This window comes from Lathamus discolor, chromosome 1 (assembly GCF_037157495.1).
Source record: "Lathamus discolor isolate bLatDis1 chromosome 1, bLatDis1.hap1, whole genome shotgun sequence".
In the NCBI taxonomy this organism is placed as follows: domain Eukaryota; kingdom Metazoa; phylum Chordata; class Aves; order Psittaciformes; family Psittacidae; genus Lathamus; species Lathamus discolor.
Window position 1 is genome coordinate 29,102,683 of NC_088884.1, and position 21,826 is coordinate 29,124,508.

General features: G+C 41.2%; 1 protein-coding gene across 1 annotated transcript in view; it reads right to left on the reverse strand.

The window, feature by feature from the left end:
- PRKAR2B (protein kinase cAMP-dependent type II regulatory subunit beta) overlaps positions 1-20,880 on the reverse strand; it is an 88,512-nt gene extending 67,632 nt beyond the window's left edge. Inside the window, exon 1 of the mRNA XM_065666017.1 lies at positions 20,376-20,880. Coding sequence (XP_065522089.1) covers positions 20,376-20,718 — 343 coding nt within the window. The 5' untranslated portion in view covers positions 20,719-20,880. The remainder of the gene's footprint in view (positions 1-20,375) is intronic.
- Positions 20,881-21,826: the final 946 nt, after the last annotated feature.

Below are 21,826 nucleotides of genomic sequence, written 5' to 3' on the forward strand. Positions count from 1 at the left end.
ATGAACTCTTGTGTATCCATTTAAACACATAGTATCAGGAAAACTCAATGTTATGAAGTCCCTGAAAATGTTTAATAGAGAGTCTAACATTATTTTGGGACTTTTACATTATTTCCAGGTTATAGTTAGTGTTAATGTTAAATATATGTGCTTTAAAAATGCTGCTATGGAGCAGCACACTTTCATGGTCATGCTTTGACATGTACATACAGCCAGTCATTATGCCACAAGTTGCCTGGTTATTTAACCTGTTATTTAATACAAACCTCAAAACGGAAGCAACCAAATCTTTTCTACTTTATCAGTTAGGAGTTTCCAGCTTTTATGAATAATTGATGCCGTATGTAATTACTTACACTGAAAATAAAGAGATAAAATGCCTGTCTGATGTGTTAGACCAATGACCGAACGCAGTGGAACAGGCTGTCACAGCCGATTAATGGGAACAAAATGCTGCTGTAGGAAATAGTATTTACTTTTCCCACACAAGCAGCTCATTCAAAATTTGAGTTTTACTTTTAAATGTATCATTTTTTGAGATTAATACTAGAACACATTAGTGAAGACATTGCTGTACTAAGGTTTTCCATCATATGCCACACATAGCATGTTTCCTCTTAGAAATTCAGCCTCATTACTGTTTGTGACCAGTACACTTAGTCATTTTCTCATTAAATTAATCATCCAGATAAAGGGGGGGGGGGGGAGGGGGGGAGAAAAAGAAAAAAGTACTTCACAGCAATATTTCTAATCCTCAGCTATACTACAGACTGCAACAAGTGACTTCGTGCTAGAATTTGTCTAGGCACAGACTGCAGAAGCGTACCTGTGCAGAAGTCCTGGCTTGGAGCACTTGTTGCCCTCAGCCCCAGGTTGCTCAGCATGTACGGTGAAGACAGTGTGTATATGAGAAGATTTCTACCCACCAGAGACAATATGTTTTGAAAGCTAAAAGGGAATATTAAATTGAGCATAAAAATACCAATGGAATAAACGTATGTCAGAGCTCAGCCTTCCTGAGATGTGACCTGAGCTATGAAGACCCAAGCCTTCCCTCAGAGCCAAACCCCAAGACCTGGAGCACTGCTTTAGCTTGGTTACCACCTAAAGATGCTGTTTTTCTTTCACCCTGTCTTACACAATTTACCAAACTGCCTATTTTTGTCTACCAGAGCAGGCTGGGTTTGTTTAGTTTAGGGTTTTCAACATAATCACTATACCCCAACACCACTTGCAGTAACGCCCCTCTTTGCTAAGCAATTTATTACCACCTCAAAGTAATATTCCTCTACATCCATAGCACAGCTTCCAAATGCTACTAAACCCCATCTGACACAAAATGTCAGTAATACTTTTATCTTCTTACCATCTGTAAATGGCTTCTTTCCACTTGAAATTTCACAAGCTATTTTAAGAACTTTATGGTTATTTGCTTTCTAACACTGCAGCGTAGGCATTTAGATCCAATTTCATGTTCTTTTCTGCTTTCTAATTCTGCTGCCTGAAGCATATTTACTAACGTATGCATGTTCACTGTCAGAATAGGAAAGAATCTCGTCATTCTGCCAAAGCTCTACCAGCAGTGCCTAAATCAGTTGGGTGGTGCTGCTCATCCGTAAACTATCAAACTGGCATTTTTTGTGGCATTAGGCTTCAGGATCACCATCTCACAAAACAAAGAATAATCTGCACCAATCCTTGAATCAATATTTTTGTCAGAACGCTAACTAGACAACCCAAGACTTTACAAGCGTGACCTGTTGTCCTGAATTCCCAACAGCCAAAAGCTTCCCTTTACCACTACCCAACGTGCTTTAGGCTCTTTCTTCTTGCAAAATTTTGGCCTACGTCTTTTGTCTCTTGACAGTACCTGAAGATGTATTTCTTACAAAGGAATAACATTGCAATCTCGCTGATGGTAGTGGGTTGGAGAAGATGTCATGGCTGTCAGCATTGTTCTCTGAGGGAGTACACCTTTGTGTAGAGTTTATAATTATCTCACCTATTTTATATGGTTTAACAACCGTGAACATAACTGCTTTCTCCCATATGCATTCACACTACCTGTGTTTAATCCAAAGCCTCAAACCTTTTAAGACTCAGGCTTTCCTACTATTATTTCTGGGTTTGTGACTTTGCTGTTAGTATTGCAACAAATCCTACATGGGAAAACACCGATAAACCTTTCTGAAGTTAAGATTTTACACAAAGTCTCTGCCTGCTTCCCAGGACTATCTTAGCAGAAACATATGGTACAAAGCACCTTGATGAAGAGGTACACGAATATGTACAACCTGCAATGTGCATTGCCTGCTTCTTTACCTCCTGGTGAAATTTAAGATTTTGGACTTGATGTGTATTTTAAAGCTTGTGTATTTTAAGAACATTATGCACTTAAAGGGAGTTTCTCTTGCATTCATGATAATTTGTTCTCAGCTAGTCAGAACAAAAATTGACAACTTTGTTAGCTATCAGATTGTAAGACAAAGCACATTCTACCACTTGGTTTTGAGGAAGGCTGACAGATGTACCTCAGCAGAGAGGACAGTGACTCTAAAAGAAAAAAGAGCAAGCTCCAAGTCTTACTGCTTGAATATAATGAGGAGAATGCAATTGAGACTGTTTCAGAAAAGAAAAACAACAAACCAAAACAAACCTTAACACACGACCAAAAATGTATACACAAGCATCTAAATAGAAAAGTCAAGACCAAAAAGAGAAGCACTTGAGCACTATTCTGCTCTCATTCCTACCACACAAAAGAAGCTTGCTGATGATACTGACAGCAGGATGGTGCTTCCTGACTGATGAAGCATCTAACAGTCCACAGGCAGAGCATATCAACCATTTCCTGGTCAGATGTCTCTCTGGTTTAAAAGCCTACAAATAACATACTTGCCACCATCAGACAAACTGTCCATTCCCTGGCAGCCAACCAAGCCAGCTAGTGAAACAGAAACAAAATGAAAAAGCTCCAGTGTCCTCCTGCCAGCTAGGAGCACATGCACTGGAGTCACTTAATTTGGTGGCTGATACCTTCCTCAAGCTCAGGTCCCAGGGATCAGAGTGCAGTTTCTGAGAATGGCTTTGGGATATTCAGGGTGTTTGTTTTTCTGTTTCTAGTAAATCCCTATAGTATTGGGCTGCAGGCCTGCACAGCACACCAGCAACATTTAAGCCTGGGCTATCAAAAACTAGAGTGTTAAGATTTGACAGGTTGAACTAAAGATAGAAGAGAAAGGAGGGAGAGAGAGAAGAGTGAGAAGGAGTGAGAAAAGAAACAGGATTTTACTGTTCGCTTCCCATATATGTGCCATGCTAAATTACTGCAAGCAGCTGTCAGGGATTATGGTAAAGCTGTCAGCCAGAGCACCCTTCATGATTTGGCTTTTCCAGTTCTGAGAGGCAAGTGAATGAAGCATGGCTGGTGCTCGTGGCCGCACTTGCTTCAACACAGACCTTTGGTACTCTTGAAACATCTGCTCTCATTTACTCCTGCAAACACGCAGGACAGGATGCAAACATGACTCCAGGGAGAAGGTGGGATACAGATTCACGTTTAATAATACAAGTCTCTACCTTTCTCTTTTAGACAGCCAAAATCTCTATCCACATCCACAGAATTACTGATGATGCACTAACTATAGAGATCCCAGGCATGACTCAGGTTGGCCTCATGAATGGCTTCCTGAGTCAAGGACAGATGAAAGAAGGCCACCAAAGAAACCTTGGTGTCAGCAATACCTAAGTGACCCCACAAATTGTCACAGGCTGCACACTAGCCTGTCGACATGGCACCAGCAATGCAGGTGCTACTGAAGACATTGTGCAATCTGCCAGACCAGCTGAAGGACCACAGACAATGACCAAAATCATCAACAGGGATCTACCATGACCTCCAATAAACCAAATTATTGTTCTCCCTATTGCTGAAGAACCACACAAAGGGCCACCACATAGATATCCTGTCATTGATGCCAAAAGAGCTGCAGAAACTTACGTAAGCAAAGTCGATTAGCTAATGTTTCTGTTACCCAGAAGGATGTCAACTCTGTATCTTACATACCGCACCTCACAAATTGCGCAAGTACAAAGATCTACCTTGTGTTGTCTGTTTTCTTCTTACAATGCAGTAGCATTAAAAGCATTCTATGAGATGCTGTAAAACTAAATCCCATTGTGTCTTATGGCTCCATTACTTGTAGATCACATTCAGAAATGTCTAGCAATGGTGAACAGTGGATTTTTCAGTGCTACTCGATTTTGCTCAAAGTTTGGGCAGTGTTTGAAGTTGCATCTGTTGTAAGTAAACTTCGGCATCACAGTCACTTTCACTCCCATTTCATTCTGGCTAGCAAAGCTTGAGAACATAGTTCCGACTTCCTTCAGTAACTATCTGTGAGATTCCTACTAGGGGCCAACTTTCCACTACTTTTGATAACAAAACTCTCCAATGAGCTGATTAGTCATCAGGCAGCGAAATAACTCTTGGCATGAAATAATGGTCTTCCACCAGAAGGCTTTAAAAAAAAAAAAAACAACCTACTGTGCTCCCAGTTTGGATTCCCTAGCAAAATTACATTTGATAATGACACACTATTACCTGAAATACAGCTAAAACCAATCATAACTGATGTACGCGGTCATGACCCAAAGATCCCTTCTCTCTACACTCATCCAAGAAGTCTGACACACACTTCTTCATGCTGTCTTTTTACAGTTACCTATCTAGGCAGATAATTTGAGATCACAGTACCGAACAGGGAAGTACATAGAGACAGAATAAAGGCAGACCAAAAGATGTAGGTGGAGATCTGGATTCTTGCTTAGACTCTGCTTTAAAATCACATCGAAACCTCTTTGCTCTGTCTGATGAGGTGCAGCTTGACCTGTCTAGTATCCTCCCCCAGAGGTCCACTGCCTTTTAAGAAATTCTATTTCTTTTAGAGCAGGTAACAGAAAAGGTCAAGACTCCATCAAAAAGGGAGAAGCAAAAACTAAGGGATGGGTCTGACTGACTGGTTACATATCAGACTAGGAACCCACACATCCCGAAAAAAAAATGCCCTATTCTTCAGGACATGCTATATCCCAAAGGCAAACACTAAAAGCTCTTCTCCTGAAGCCAAATCAATGGGCAAGCAAGCATGCTAAGAAGGAGGTAAGACTCCTGACTGACCTAGTGGTCTAGATATTCAAGTGTCCACAAAGATAAGCTAGAGTTTCTTTTCCAACATACTGGAATGTGCATGTTTTAAATTACACCCTCAACAGAAATTAAATCTATTTCTGTTACTTGCAAATTTCTAACATTTTTTCCTTGCTTTCTAAGTGTGCGTATATATATGTGCATGTGTGTGTGTGTGTGCGTGTACACATAAATAATTAGACTTCTTTGGAAGGTTCCTGAAACGATACTCCATAAAATTATGATAAACATTACTTTCAATTTATACTCCCAGTGACCACATTGGGTTACTAGAAGTGAAGATGAGGAGTACTCCTGATTTTTCTTTTAACAATTATTTTGGACAAGAAAAAGTAATTCCACTTTTTGTCCTATTAGTAGATTGAAAAAAAATCACAAGCAAGGACAACTTTCTGTTTTTAAAAACACTGACATAAGGCAAAATTTATTCACTGTTTATAGGCTGGGTCTATATGTAACCTTCATGTTAATTGTGGCCAGAAGAACACATGGTTTAATGTAGTGGTTATACACAGAGGTCCATATTAATAACCACAAACTGTCTTTTGTATAAACAATTTGGTAAATGACAGCACGAGTTACGAATATCATGCAATGCAATCTCTTCAGTATGCAGACAACACAGTTCTGCATTTGCTTCATGTAAGGTTGTACTTGTGGTGGTCTGCTATGGTTGGAAAGGGCCGGCTGTTGGGGATACAGCTACACAAGGCCACCTCCAGCACGTTCCACTCTCTGCAACAGCCAATCCCCTTTGGGGCTGCCTTTGGCTTTGCCTTTTCCTGCTCCCTCCTACTGAGGCTCATACAGTGTTTCCATCCCCAGTCTGCCCTGAGGCTCTGCCCCCATACTGCTTTAGCTGAGCTCATCTCCATTTGGAAATATGCTCTTCTTTTCATTAGAGCACAGTATTATAGTTATCAACAACCTTACCAGCAGTCTCCTATGATAAAATCTGGAAGAAGGCAAGCTGACCCAGATATAATCTATGTAGGACAATGGCAACATTCACCAAAGCTTTCTCAGTTTTGGTACTCCATTTATAGGCAAACATTGTAGCCTAAACAGGCCACATAGGTTTCCTCTGTTTACAAGAATCTTGCTGATTATTCAGGCATTTCTGCACATTCAGGTGAATTATTTTCTACATTCATTCAGGAAAAAAATGATGCATCAGACAAAAATGTCTTAAATTCTAGCATCAGTTGGGCCCTGGACTCTACATACTAGAGGTTTTTTGATCTATTCCAGGCAAACAATGCTACATGAGCCCCTCACAATCCTTCACACACATATTGCTACTGACAAGATGGGGCTGGCAAGCATTCCATTTTGCCAAGTTACAGTGGTGCTCACGCATACTGTGCAAACTACTCAAGGGCACACAGCAAGTCTGTAACACACATGGAGATTTGACCCAATTTGTTTTAACTCTCACAGCCCTCCCGTTAATTGCTGGATCATTGTTTTTTAAGGGATGATTATCAAGGGATGAGATTAGAAAGGACCAAACCTTAGCCTTCAGTCCAAATTCCTTTCTGTTGTGGATTTCATTCACACCCAGAGTATTTATTTTTTTTTAATGACTAACCCTAACTATTCTATGATTCTATGATTCTATGACTTATAAGTATCTCTTTATGACTGGTAGGACATGGGAGAAGTTGCCCTCAGTTACTACACTGCACCACATACACTCATTCAAAAATGCGTTTATCACTACCTTGACAGACCATAAGTGCTTCATCAGGCCAGCCTATAAAAATAGACACATATGTATTCCCTAAAGCATGTAGTTTCATTGGCCCTGTAGGTGTTCCTGCATCATGATCTTAAAATTTCAAGGATAAGTTAAAAAAAGTGACAGTTTTAATATTCAGTGGCAAGTCTCATCGCACAGACTAACTGGAATTTCCATGACTTTTCAATTAAAGACTACAAAACTTCAACCTTTTTTCCACTCCCTAAACTATGATCAATTACATGCATTCAGATCCTCACTCTATAAACACAAACCCCAGTGTCAAACACAAACTACACTAAGAGAAGCTATCTTCAGAAAACATTACAACTGTTGAATCTAATACACAGTTTGGGCACGAAAAAGTACGAAGCTAGTTTTACAGAGAAAACCAAACATTACTACCTGAGACATAGTAAAAAGCTCTTTACATTGAGATGAAAGCTAAATTCATCACCTAAAAAAAAATTAATTAAAAAAGAAGGGGTGCAATTCTACAACTCTATAAACTGCTCTCTCCTGGAAGGCAGAACACAAGTTAAACAATGTCAGTTCCTAACCAGAAGTAAATATAGAGTTTCCGGAACGAATGCGTAAATCTTCTTGGCTCTGCCTTCACATTTTTAAGGCAGTGCATGTGTTTATATTCTGAACGTCGCACACTTTCCAAATAAAAACATAAAAAGAGAATCAAAGAAACACTTCCCAGCAACAACCAGACTCCCATTACCTTCTGGGTGTTGGTTTCAGTGACAGGTAAGTGCCACAGGTGTCACAGCAATTATGTTTCTATACCTGGGAAGAAAGACCGGGCTTCCACATAACCTGACCAGTCAATTTTACGTTAGTTTCAGGACAAGCCATTTAAATACTGGAAGCAAGAAAGAGTAATTTCATTTTACAAGTGATATACCAATTCCTTTTAAAAAAGCAATAATAGGGCCTATTGAATGCTCTGTTGCTATTTATTGCTGTCAGTAATAACTACTTCAAGAAAACAGCTTCCTGCTCAGTTCTTTTGCCTTGGTTCATGGAAAAGTTTATACCACTACATTATCCATTTGCTTGCTCTTGCTAGCTCTGGAACAATTTCAATTAAATTTAACAATGGAGAAAACCTCAAAGGGAAGAAGTTCCTACTCATCTGTGAAAATTAACAGTGACACCAAACTAATACCTATCATGAAGGAAAGGTCACATAAATTCAGTGCTGGACTGGCCCATTTGGCCTGCCTGCCAGCTAATCCGTACTAGGTGCCCAGGTCCTGCCCCTGTCTGAACACTGTAATGTACTGTTTGTAATGCACTTCCTGAATAAAACTAAATGTTGCAAGACGGCGACACACAGTGCTTGCTATCCACCAACTGGCCTTTTCTGGCCATAAAACATGCTTTGTTTTGGTCTTACACCAACTGGACTGAACATATACCAACCAACCTGAGTGCTGGAATAACTTCACACTATGACTTTTACACTATGATTTCAAGAAACAAGAGTCATGTGCCAGTCTGTGTTCAGAGCTGTGTAGTCAGCTTTGTTAGTTCCTCACTAGCAACTGCCTAACAGCTTCAGCAAATAAAACATCAAAACAATAAATGCTGAAGGTGAGACACTGGACTGCCACGTACTGTCTTCTACCACAGCCACGAATGGTAACTCCTTCCTCAGAAAAGTACAGAAAACACTAGGCACATGAGAAGAACAAAAATAAGGTTGCTCAGCAGTTGAATTTCCCCACTCCAGTGCACGATGCCCTGCTGGGGCCCAGCCAGCTCCTGCCTAGTGCGGGGACCATGCACCAGCCCCCCAGAAAGGGCCCTGGGTTTGTCACCTCCAAGCCAGAAGAGGTAACAAACGGCCTGTGTTATTAGGGAGAAGCACTAACAGGCTCCTTAACCTGTAGGATTTAAGGACATTTCTTCTTTGAAGCTCATTTGTATGCTTTGTTTTGATTCTGTCAATGATTCAGATGCTATAGTGACAGAATTCTTCCAGAGTTTGACACACAAAAAAAATTCTAACATAAAAACATATGCTCCAGTAAGAACCCAATGAGGTACAGGCTGATTCAAAGACCAGTACAATGATCTGTGTCCAACAGAACTTCCCTCTTCTTCTGAAAAGCCTATACACGCATCTTCCTTCAACTCGCTTCCAGATTGTCTTCCATTATCTGGTGTTACAGCTACGAAGACAGCAAGTGTCATGACACAACTGTAAATGTCAACCTGCCTCCTTTCGACTGAGAAGTGTGATCACACACACTGCTGTGATTTATCTTCCATTACAGTCAAGCAGAACTGCGAATAAGCCTTTATCTCAAAATAAGAGAAATGGATGTTAGCCGCTGATTGAGCTTCTGTATACACAGCAGCGCAAGCAACCTTCTTAACTCCACATACTGCAAAAAGCAAAAAAAAAGGAAAACAAAACACTTGATACACTCTTAACAATAGGTTAAAACCAGGAATGTCGTTACTGTCTTATCTCTTACTACCATTTGTTTCTTCTGTTTTGTTTGCCTTTTTTAATGCAGTGCATGAGAAAAGACCCTTTAGCAAAAAAAAAAAAAAAAAAAAAAAAAAAAAAGATAGCAGAGATAGAAGAAATAGGTTTACAACTCACTGCAATTACTCTTGTGCTCCACATAAACTCCCCAGGAGAACCCTCTCTTTGGTGGAAATGAATCAATAACATCCAATTTTGACAGTATCATGGAAGTTGGGTCTTTCTAGCAGTGCTTACAGAAGTTCACATTAAGAAACTTTACTCTAGAGGCTGTGCCACACTCCCACAAGTCCCCAGAGACAAAGTGAGAGAAGAGGACAAACACCTACACATTTACATGGGACCATACTTTTCTCTCACAAGCTCAAACTGTTCTTCAATTGAGACTTCCCAAGATCCCAAGACTTCCCAGTCTCCTTATGCATCAAAAAGCCTACATCTGTGCCAAAAGCAATGATTTGAAGGATAGACATAAAGAAAGCATGACACTGTTCCTCTTATTTTTTTCAATTTTGTAAGGCCATAACCTGAAACAATTACAGATGGGCCATATCCATATGACAATATATTCCAGTTAGAAAGCAAACCAGGGTGCACTTAATACAAAGACTCCATCTTACTGGTGTTCCTAAGAAAGCAAAATCAGAAGAACAAAATACTTATTGATGCAAGGTGGATAATGGAAATGAATCTTCATCTACTCCCACCTCAACTGCCAGCAGCAGCTACATTCCAGCAGAAGGACAAAACTGACAGATTAGCAAAGGAGACATGCAGATAAATACTGCAGATAATTTTTTACCAGGAATTGAAGTTAGTAGTATCTAAGAATAAATAACCATCTATCTCCTTTCATACCAATTTTTATACATGCATTAGCCATTAAATAATATTTCCTGTAGGCTGAGGCAACAGGAAGGAAGGAAGGCTGTTAACTTTATATTTAAAGTACCTCACAAATGCTTAAATAATGTAGTAGCAAAGGCTAGATTAGAGTTTCTCATGTTTTGAGTACCTATTAAAAACCAATAGAGACAGATAAATTATCAGCTAAAAGATGGCTTTTAGAGAAAGATGCATGAACATTACTCAAAGGTATTGAACAAAATGGCTGGAAAGAGAAAACATTATGCATTAAAATCAAGAAAAAAGAATCAGAACTAAAAATAAAATTGTGAGTGGGTCTAGTACTAAACAGACTCATGAAGAAGCATACCTATAAGGGTTCTGGATCCTAGCTCCTCAATTTCAACAGAAATTGGGCATAACTGGGGGAAAAAAAAAATCTGTCCCTCTAATGTCTAATAGTGTCTATTATTGAGAGCCTACATTTTTAATATATTATTCATTATGAATTTTTTTTTTTAAGAACGATAGAAAACACCATTTAAAGCCTTAAGAAAATTTTAACATATGTCTGTGGTACATATCTTAATTGTTTCTGACTGTGTGATGAGTATCACATAAATTGTTTTGAAGAGAACAAGAAATATCAAGACAATCCCAGCTCTTCATTAGACAGCTTTTGTCATTAAAGCTCTTAGCCATTGTTAATCCAGGAAGAATGTTTAAACATACTTACTGGGTTGCAAACATTCATTTGCCAAACCCTACAAAGCAAAACTTCACCATTTCTTGATGAACACCCATTTCAAGGACTTGGGATATTAATCCGTACTTTTTACCAAAGGCAATTACTGGCCTAACAGTGGAGTTCCTTAAGCATCCATGCAGTGCTGGAGCTTCAGAATAGGACCTAAAAAGAAACAAGTTTAGTGCTAAAAGTAATGGGAAAAAAAGCCAGAAGGACCAGATCGATGCTGCGACTACATATACTTATCTGTGGGGTCCAAACCCAGGCCACAACAATGTTCCTGCAGACAGCTTGAGTTCGTGTTAGTCCATACCCCGCAACAACTCCAAATTACTTATAACTTATGGCAACGGGTTTTATCTTTCACACTTGCATTTCAAATCTATCATTAAAATCAGATTGGGAAAACATACCAAACCTTTCAGTCTGTGCTCCCAGCCTTGCAAGTCTGCATGTTTACACTTGATTCCAGCTTGTACTCATCCCAACACTAAGGATTCTGTACATCTTTTATTTATAGTCTATACTGAGCCTTTGCAAGGAATGTTTTCTTTCCAGTACTGGGCAAGGATTTCTTTATTTCCTGTCTGGTATGTTTTACAATAGACATGTCTGCTAAAAAGTTGTACTATGAAGAGTCTATCACTATTTGTAAAAACATATTTTACATCTTCATCACAGGGATTTAGAAGGGGTTGATGCTCTTTAAAAGATCTTTATACAAGCAAAATGGTATCTGGAACAACTCTGAGCAGGAAAGATCATGTTACTTCTCTCAAAATCTATTTTATAAAGCAATTTTCTAGTCCCTCCATTAGGGAAGTCTTCACAATATTTACTAATTGGCCTTTTTAGCCCAGCTTTACAAAAACCACTTTAGTCAAATAACTGGAACAGTATGTGTAAGAAAGCTATTCTCATTATCAGCTTTTACCTGCTCAAGCTCTCAAATTCTTGCTGTGATATTTTTTTAAAGTATTAATATCATTAAGCAGAGCAATTTAAGAGGAAACATACAAGTGAGGAACACTTTCTGTTGTTACAGCATGTTTTTTACCACTTTACCTTCCATTACCCAGAGTGTTATAGTACAATAAGGCAATGCTGACTAAATTAAAATTTGGATCTTTTTGTATCGTTTCATTCTTTAGCATTTCCTCATTTTATCTGTGGTCTGTAAATTACTTTTTTGAGCAGCAATGCTAAAAGGATGCCTTTCATGGGAAGGATGGCAAACTGCCATATGGCTGTTGTTCAGTTCACTCCATGGATACCTTGTGCCTACAACATGCATTTTACTCCCATTCACTTCAGTCACCCTTGCCTGTCTACATCCCCCTTCATTTCAGATCTCTCACTTTTTTGTGTGACATGGTATCATTTAAAATTCTGAATGAGGTACGGCACATTCGATTACCATAATCTTTTTATGTAGCCCCAAAGCTGCATGTCTTCTAGGTTACTTCCGTATCAATTCCAATCCGGATTCATGTATCACACTGCCTAGAGACTGCAAATAGAAATTCTGTGTGAGTTCTTCTGCTATTTTTATCACCAAATGCACAAAAACTTGAAATAGAGCTCTTCAAATTTTTAAATGAAAAACAGAATTGACAAACATGAAGCCTTTCTTCGAAGGAAAATGTGATAACACCAGCCAATCAGAAAAGTAAAAAAAGAAGTGAAAACAAATAACACTCAGAGCCAAACTTCACCCTCTTCAACATCTTTAGTACTATGACTGAAAACTGATCTTCAGAATAAAAACTTATTCTATAAAGAAAAAAACATCATAAAAACAAAATTCGCAGTTACTTGTCATGATCAAAATTCACGCTAAGAACATCCTGTTCAGTTCCATGAAGTAAACACATTATCATTCCTACAGAGTGAATGAACGGTTAAAGACTTCCCTGAAAGGATAAGGGTTTTCAAGATAAAACTTCTACATCAAGTTACCTGGAGCTCTCTGTGTCATCATTTAATGTCCCAAAGAAAAGAAAAAGAAGAAATATGTACTTCCTTTAGAATTCTCATAAGGCTGTTTTCAGGCAATACCATAACTGATGGATGTTTACAGTGGTAATATCTACTTATATATGTGCATATTTCTTTTAACAGGTTTACTTAGCACATAGTAACTCCTGCATACATGGAGTTTATCTTCTATGCACCCACATCCAAATAACAACCTACATTTATCAGTCTTCTTTCATAGCATATCACCCCTAGTAAGAACACTTCTTTTTCTCCTAATTCATGTACATCAGGACCCATTCCAGCAGCAAAGAACACAGATGCATTTTAAATGGCTCTTTTTTCTCAAAGCCTTCTCTCTCCTTCATTCACTTGTAAAAAAAAAACACCTTTTTAAAGCACAGAAACTTCTCTATAATTATATTTACTTGAAGCTCAAAAGAAGAGCTCCAACCTGGAGTGGGAACAGTTTTCCTGTAACATGACTTTAAAGCATTAAAATAATAGTTGGTGAAATAACCACTTCAGTTTTTATTAAGTACTAAAAATGGACATTTCACAAAGTGTTTGTTACTTTCTATTCAACATTTCATTTTTCCTCTGGCACCAAAACCATGTCAAGTCTCTATGAAGACTGCAGCTGTACCTACATGCCAATTGACTTCCTTGACTATGACCATTACTGTTATTTTTTGGCACAGAAAATGGTTGACAACAATCTGGATTCTCCACTGACAAAAAAGGTGAAACTTTTGTTAGAATACACGCTCATTAGAATACAGGCATTATGAGTCTCCAGACATGGTAATGACAGATGACCATGTCGAAATACTTAAAAGCTCTCTCAGCATCACCGGATGACTAAGTTCACATTTCATACAATGCTCTGACCACTAATTTCAGTGTAAGTTTGCTTTTATGGCCTTCCAAAATACATTTATAAGCCAAACAGAGTTTCATTAGAAAATTCAAGGCATAAATTTGAGATGTATACATGAGAAGAGCAGGGTTCTACTTGTGTAAAGAATATAAGAGCAGAGAACTTAAGGCTCTCTCTCTCACGTGTGCTCTCTGTTGTTTTACCTTCCTCTCCTTACTTCAGTTCTGACCCTCCTCCCTCCCTCTGCTCCTCCTTTGCATTTGTCTTACCACACACTGACTCCTTTCCTACCTCTATGTCCTGCCTTCCACCTTGCCTTCTTGTTTCTTTCACCACTGTCCGACAAATGTAATTTCCCAATGTAGAGGTCATCTTTGAAAGCCAGAAATGGGGCAGCAGCCCATACCTTGATTAATCAGTACCTTGTGACCTAAATGTGTGATTTCCAAACCACATGTTCCAGATTTACAGGAGCAGCTAAGGCCAGTAAGTCTGCAGAGATTTGACTATTTAAGGTAGGCTTCCCTCAGACTGAAGGTTCTTACCAGACAGAACCAGATAATAGAATGTAATATCTTTGCCTAACAGATTTGGGATGAAATCTGTGATATACATGTTTTAAACCAAGCTCAACTTACAGATGCAAGAAGTACCTCTGTGAAAGTTAAAACACTAGGCTGTTAATGTTGGTTTTTATAACTTCAACAGGAGTACATTCTAAAAACAGGTACTTAGTGCCCATGGATAGATCTTTAATCTGTTGACTTAAAGAGCATTTTTTGGGAAACTGAACTAAAGTCAGCAAGTGACACAAAACTCCTAGAGCATTCCTGAGGAATGCCAATTTTTGTTTAAAACAGATATGATACGTGCAAGAAACAAAGTGGTGCTGTACAAATGTTAGTACTGACGCTGCTTGTACCTTACCATTCATAATGCAGTCATTACAAACTCATGCCAAGAAAACTTTAGGTCTTCCTATACTCACTGAATTACTGGTGGTGTCATTTTCTGAGCTGAACAGTCAGCCAAAAAATCAATTTCAAGTTGTTTCTTTAGAGAAAAAGAAGCTGGGGATAATTTCAAATGTTTTTGGTATAGTTCTACTACTTTTGTGTCCTTACATCTTAGGAATTTTCTCCTGCTTCTCTTAAATACACAGACATAAACGTTAACAAAATGACAGCACAGACACCTTCACCCAATGCATGCTTTGGTTTTGAGCAGGAATACACATATATGCTGGATTGGAGGCTGCTATCATTTCAACTAAGTTCTTAATACAAACTTTCTTTTTTAAAAGAGGTTAAGCAAAAGTATGCTTTTCACCTACAATCACAATATAGGCACATCTGAGAGAGAACCATACTCCTTACTAAAAAGGCTACTAAATGCTACCCATTACAAGTTCACAGTTCTAGTTGCTTTTAATTTTGTTAAACTAAGTTTTTGGACTGCAATTCTCCCAACCTGAATAAAGCACAAATTGCCAACTTGCTCAGGTTTGCTTTCTAAAGTAACTGTTAGCAGAAATACTTTATCTTGCTCCTGTCAAAAAAAACTATGTCAAAACTATTGTTTCAAGAAGCTCTATTGTTCTGAGGATTTCCAGCAGGGATTGAAAGCACTGTGGTTTTGTGTCCTGACTTTATGACTACATAAAAGCATCCAGTAGCCATCCCCTGACCACCAAGGCCCACTGAACCAGCAAGGTGCCCATCCACACAGCTAAAATTCTTTTCCCTCCCGGAAGGCATCTTCCCAATCCTGAATGGTGTCTTACACACACTACACTCTGACCCACAGTGGCCAAAGAGATACAGTCCAAAGCTTTGCCAAGGAGTGGACCAACAATGCCATGCTCACTTGCTCTCAGGGGGACTTCATCTGTAACTGGAAAATTCTCATTTCTAAACTGCATCCACTGTAAAGCTGCTCCAGCCTGGGTCTGAGTAGGTTTGTCCTTATAACCACACAAATAATGCTTGCTTTATTTTTCTATTTCAGATGAGTGACTGTAAAAAATAACTAAAACTTCATTCTTTAAGCTGGCTAAGCACGTATTCAATAGCAATGCTTTCAGCCACCACTCATCATAACCCAGATTGTAATTTGTACATCCATTTTTTTTTTAAGAAATTCACAGGGTTTTCTCATGGGAATTATTCTCATGTGGCTGGTTTTTTTCATACTTTTTCCATGGTCTCTGATTTAACAATACCCTACTACCTATACATAACATACCTATACATAAACCTATACATAGAATCATACAATCATAGAACAGCTAGGGTTGGAAAGGACCTTAAGATCATCTAGTTTCAACCCCCACTAGGACACCTGCCACTAAACCATGTCACCCAAGGCTCTGCCCAACCTGGCCTTGAACACCACCAGGGATGGAGCATTCACTATTTCCTTGGGCAACCCATTCCAGTGCCTCACCACCCTTACAGTAAAGAATTTCCTCCTTATATCCAATCTAAACTTCCCCTGTTTAAGTTTTAACCCGTTACCCCTTGTCCTATCCCTACAGTCGCTAATGAATAGTCCATCCCCAGCATCCCTATACATAATTTTATATTGTCCCCTTCCTTTTATTAACCCCTTCAACTACTCTAATCTATCCATTACCATCACATGACAGACCTGCAGGAAGGTTCAGTGCTTTCTGGTGTTGCTTTATTTCAGAAACAAAACCTGTAACTAAGGTTAACAGAACTGATTTATCATCACAAAGCTGGCATGGTTGTGTACAATGTTTTCTCAGTGCTCTGCTTTCTGCAGTTTACCTACTATTTCAAAATTTGCATTAACTGTATGTATGTAAAGCAATTCAGACTGAATAAGGGAACTGAAATAAAGACAGGATTTTAACATTGATGTTGTAAGCTAGAATACGTATGTTTTAGCTAAGCAGTGATCTCATGTTATTTAACATAACCAGTGGGTAAAGCAGAGATATGTACTTGCATTTTCCAGCTCAAGTTTTCAGGGAAGGAACTCAAAGCAACCAACACACCAACAGAAGCACACAGGGGAGGAGAGGGGCAGCTGTAGTATTTTCCTCTTAAACTACATCACTATCCAAGGAAAAAACCACCAAAACAAATCAAAGTAAAACAAAATCAAAGTAAACAGAAGCTCAGTGACACCACATGGTACATACAGCACCACAGGCTTTTAGTTTCAAGAACAGCAATGTTACTTCTAAAAACGTCTCTACTAATTCATATTAAAGCTAGATGAAATATGAATTTTTAGCTATGGCAAATATTTAAAAACAGCTGTTACAGATGACATGGGTTATTATCCATCAAAATAAATTTTAAGTGGTAAAGAGAAAAGTATAGTCACTTGTAAAAGAACAGACAACTTACTCAGCATTTCCAAATTTTGCAGATATAGTGTAACAAATTTTACAATGCACTTCAAGCGTGCCAAAAAAACACTAGAAGAACTAAAAATCATTCCCAAATTAAGCAGTGCTTAAGAATAGTCTAAGTGCTCTGAGCCTAAAGAATTTAATTTCAGAGGTCACCTTAACTCCAGGTGACAATTTAGAACTATGACACCAATACAACAAAGTTCTCCCTCCAGAGAAGGTAACTTCTTTTACCCGTATTTGATTTCTGCAACTGATGTAATAGACAAAGCAGAGGACCTGCACAGAGTTTAATTCACGGTTCACATACGACTCAATCCCAAGCATAGTCTTTTTCTTTTAAACACAGTTTATGTGAGTTCCTCATTTCTGAACAGGGTAATGCTGATGTACCTTCCAAAATGCATTTCAAGGACAAAACTAACACTGACAAAGAGTTCAACTGCAACGCCTGTAGGTATTTAGAAACAAGTTGGGAGGGGTGTTGGAGACAATAGAATTTGCAAGGAGCTCTCAACAACGTCCTGCTTGAATTAACAAGTCAGCTTGACATTTCAAGTGCACTGCTTTAACAAAGAAAAGATACACCACCAGGTCTGAGCTCCTTCATAGATATTTTTATTTTAACATCTGCTTATAAACTTCTTCAGTTTGTTTTCCTCTCCTGTATGAAAGCAGTTCAGGACATGTACAGGACAAACCGACTATACAGAAGCAGTTTGATTGTCCATAAAAGCAAAAGGAAAAAAGGAAAAGAAAATTCTGCCCCCCTCCCCCCCCAACTTAAGTTCAAGATTTGCTACTTACAGAAATGGAAAGCAAAGGCACCATAGAAATATGCTTTTTAATTGGTATTTAAACCCATGGAACAATGATTTGAATACAAGCCTTTATGCCTCCAGTTATTAACAAAAGACTGAGTGGATGCATTGTTACATTACCTTAAAAGAATACATATTCAGGGCAGACATAAAATTTGAATTTAAAATACATACTCCTGCACAACGCACACATACACAATCACACTATTAGTAATCATATACTATAACTTACTATGCACCCTTGACATGGTTTCACAAATATTTCCATTTTTGTTACTTCTAATGGTTAATTATTTCAAGTGACAGAAATTACAGGCCATAACACAAACTTTCAAAACATATTAGGCTTAAAAATGTGGTATTTTAAAGGTTTTTTGTCAAATTAATATATCAAAGTTAAACCAAGTCCTTCTTCGGGTTAAAACTTAAACAGGGGAAGTTTAGATTGGATATAAGGAGGAAATTCCTTCCGGCTAGGGTGGTGAGGCACTGGAATGGGTTGCCCAGGGAGGTTGTGAATGCTCCATCCCTGGCAGTGTTCAATGCCAGGTTGGATGAAGCCTTGTGTGGGATGGTTTAGTGTGAGGTGTCCCTGCCTGTGGCAGGGGGGTTGGAACTGGATGATCTTAAGGTCCTTTCCAACCCTAACTATTCTATGATTCTATGATTCTAGCAAGTCTCTTAATGCGAATATTGACAGTAATGGCTTTTCTTCACAGTCACAACAAAAAGAACATCAAGAGAATCTTGGTTACAGGTATTCATTAGAAAAGCTTTTAAAGCTTCTTACTGCATCCTGTAAAGTTTTCATATGTAACTCTACAGACTAATAAATTAGGCTACCTTTCTTCACTTCTCTCCATTCACCATTCCAGTTCTCCATTCACCAATGAGTCTGTTCAGTGTTACAGTAATTCATGTTTGAAAACCATGTTTAGTGTTAGGGAATTAAGATAATAATTTATTCTTCCACATTATCACCATTTCAGCTTTCAAAGACAGCAAATTTCCAGATTTTTACTAATTTCACATCATCAGACTTGCATGGTAATTTTGAGCTCTAATACTGCAGAACCTGATTGACAGACTCAAATTTTCATTAAATGCATACGGTATAGCTGCAAAGAACAGATGAAAAGAATGGCGGCTGTCTTATGGTGTAACATAAAGCATTTAGAAAACTCACCCAGTTCTCAAACATCTACATTTTTCTTGATAAAGTGCACATAAGACATTATTCCAAAAACTGCACTGACATTTATCTAGCAAACAGCTGGCTTCTGTGCTCTGCTAAGTAAAGCTACCTACAGCATGACCTGGAGGGATGAATGCTCCAGTGATCTGACGCGATACACTTCAGTTTCAAGCTGTTCTCAAAAAAATAAGCTAACAATAAAGGTGCTTGCATGCTTTCTCTTCTCCATCTAACCTTACTGACTGACATCTCCACATCTAACCGCACTGACTGACCCTGCTCACAGCACAAAGACAAGCACTACACACCCTTCAAAGACAGCTACTACTCGTCCCGTGAATCAGACCGGCTGATGGACTGACATCCTCCCTAAATAAAGCCCGTCAGCCACAAAAAGATAAGGTATCATTAGCTGCGTGCAGATAGGTGTTACTCTCGAACACAAAGATACCGCATAGATTATTTGCTGTCTGCACAGCTACACTTGCTCCACAGGCCCTTCTACCGTGTAGGAAATTTCACCCTGGCTTTCAAGAAACAATTATGTTTTAAATTGTGCTCTACATTTTGAAACGCATGTAAGTACCTCTATGTGAAACGCTCTATCAAGTGTGTAACTACAGTAACATGCCCATTAGAGGTGTTTTCTAAGGTAGACATGCCACTGGACTAATTACAAAATGCAGATTTGCTCTCTGGTGCTCTTAGGAAAAGGAAACACACAGATCTCCGGTTACGAACATCACAGACCTATACGCTATGCGAGGTTCGGCCGCGGACGCTGGCGCTACCTGCGTGCCCAACATCCAGCGCTGCTGAACAAAAGGGCAAAGCCCGGGAGGTAAAAGTTTGCAGCGGGAGACGGGAAACCTGCCGCAGGCTGCCTTGCTCGGCGGCCGCCTCTCCCCGTTCACGCTCAGCTCACCGCGGCCACCGTGCTCCTCACGTCCCGCCGCCACCACGAGGCCGCTGAAGCGGGAGCCCCCTCCGCACCTGAGCCCGGGCGCCAGCGGAGCCCACCCAGCCTGCCCGCTGCTTCCCGACCCGAGCCGGGGGGCCCTTACCCGGGAACTGCTGCGGCGGCGGCGGCGGCGGTGGCCGTTCCTCCTCTTCGCCGCTCTCGGAGTCGGTCTGCATGGGCTCCTCGACGAAGTTGACCCCGCGGGCGTCGAGGGGGGCCCTGCGCGGCTGGCTGCTCCTGTCATGGCCGGACGCGGGGGTGCCCGCCTTGCGGCCGCTCGCCTCTTTCTCCGCTGCTGCCGCCGCCTTGGCCGCCGCCGCCTCCTCTTTGAGGCGCCCGAAGTACTGGAGGGCGAACTCCAGCAGGTCCCCGGGCTGGCTCCGCAGCACCTCCACAGTGAAGCCCTGCAGCAGCTCCGTCAGCCCCGCCGGGATGGAGATGCTCATGCCGGGGCCGGCCGGGGGGGCGCAGCCTGGCTGGGAAGGGGGAGGGAGAAGGGAAGGGGAGAGGAGGAGGAAAAGGGGGGGAGAGCCCGCGGGCGGCGGCGGGGGCCGGGGGTCCGCAGCCCGGGGACGATGCGCGCCCGGCCGATCGCCCGTGGGCACCGCGGAAGGGGCGGGAGGCGGCGGCGCAGGTGGGAGCGGGCGGGGGGCGGGCCCGCGGGGGGCAGCGGCTCGCTGGCAGCTCCGGCGGCGGCACCTCCTCCCCCCGCGCCGGGGAACCTCGCGCGCATGTGACCCGGGAAACCATGACAACCTCCCGCCGGGGACTGCGGCCCGCGGCGCGCCCCGCCCGCGCCGCCGGAGGGCGGCACCGAGGCACCGAGCGGAGGCCGGGACCCCCTGCCTTGCGCTGCCCTGCGCTGCCCTGCGCTGCCCTGCGCTGCCCTGCGCTGCCCTGCGCTGTCCTGCTCTGTCCTGTCCTGCTCTGCTCTGTCCTGCGCTGTGCTGTCCTGCCGCGCCGGGGCGGAGAGCCCCTCGGGCGCGGGCAGGTGCCCTCGCCCTGGGCCGCGGTGCTGTTACCTCCCCGCGCCCTGAGGCCTCCCGCTGGGCTCCCCTCACGGCCCCTTCGCGCGCCGGGCCGCCGCCACTGCGGCTCCCGGGGTGCCCTCAGCTTTGGGTGCCCTTCCCCTGCGGTGGTCAGCGGGGATTCCGTGCCAGCGGACACGGCCCCGCTCAGTGAGGGACCGCAGTGGATGTAGTATGTGCTTTTTCACGGCCATGTACCGCCTTAAAGATATTCCCCGCGTCATTCATATACATAGACGTGCTGTCTATTTATATTCGTCTGTGTTACTCAGGATGAGGTGGGGTGATGTGCTGCTAGAAAATGTCTCCTGTTTGTCAGCCGGTTGCCTAAGGTCCATTAAAAATTTAGCTAGAGAAAGAAGCAATTATTTTTGGGGGGGGGGGGGGGGGGAGGAGAGAGGAGAGAGAGAAATGAAACCCGTTCAATTTAAACCTTGCCAAGTGCCAATGTTCAGCACAGACACTGTTCCAAGTCATGCTGCAGGGACTACTTAGCACAGTGGTAAGTAGGTGCTGCTTGTCATCA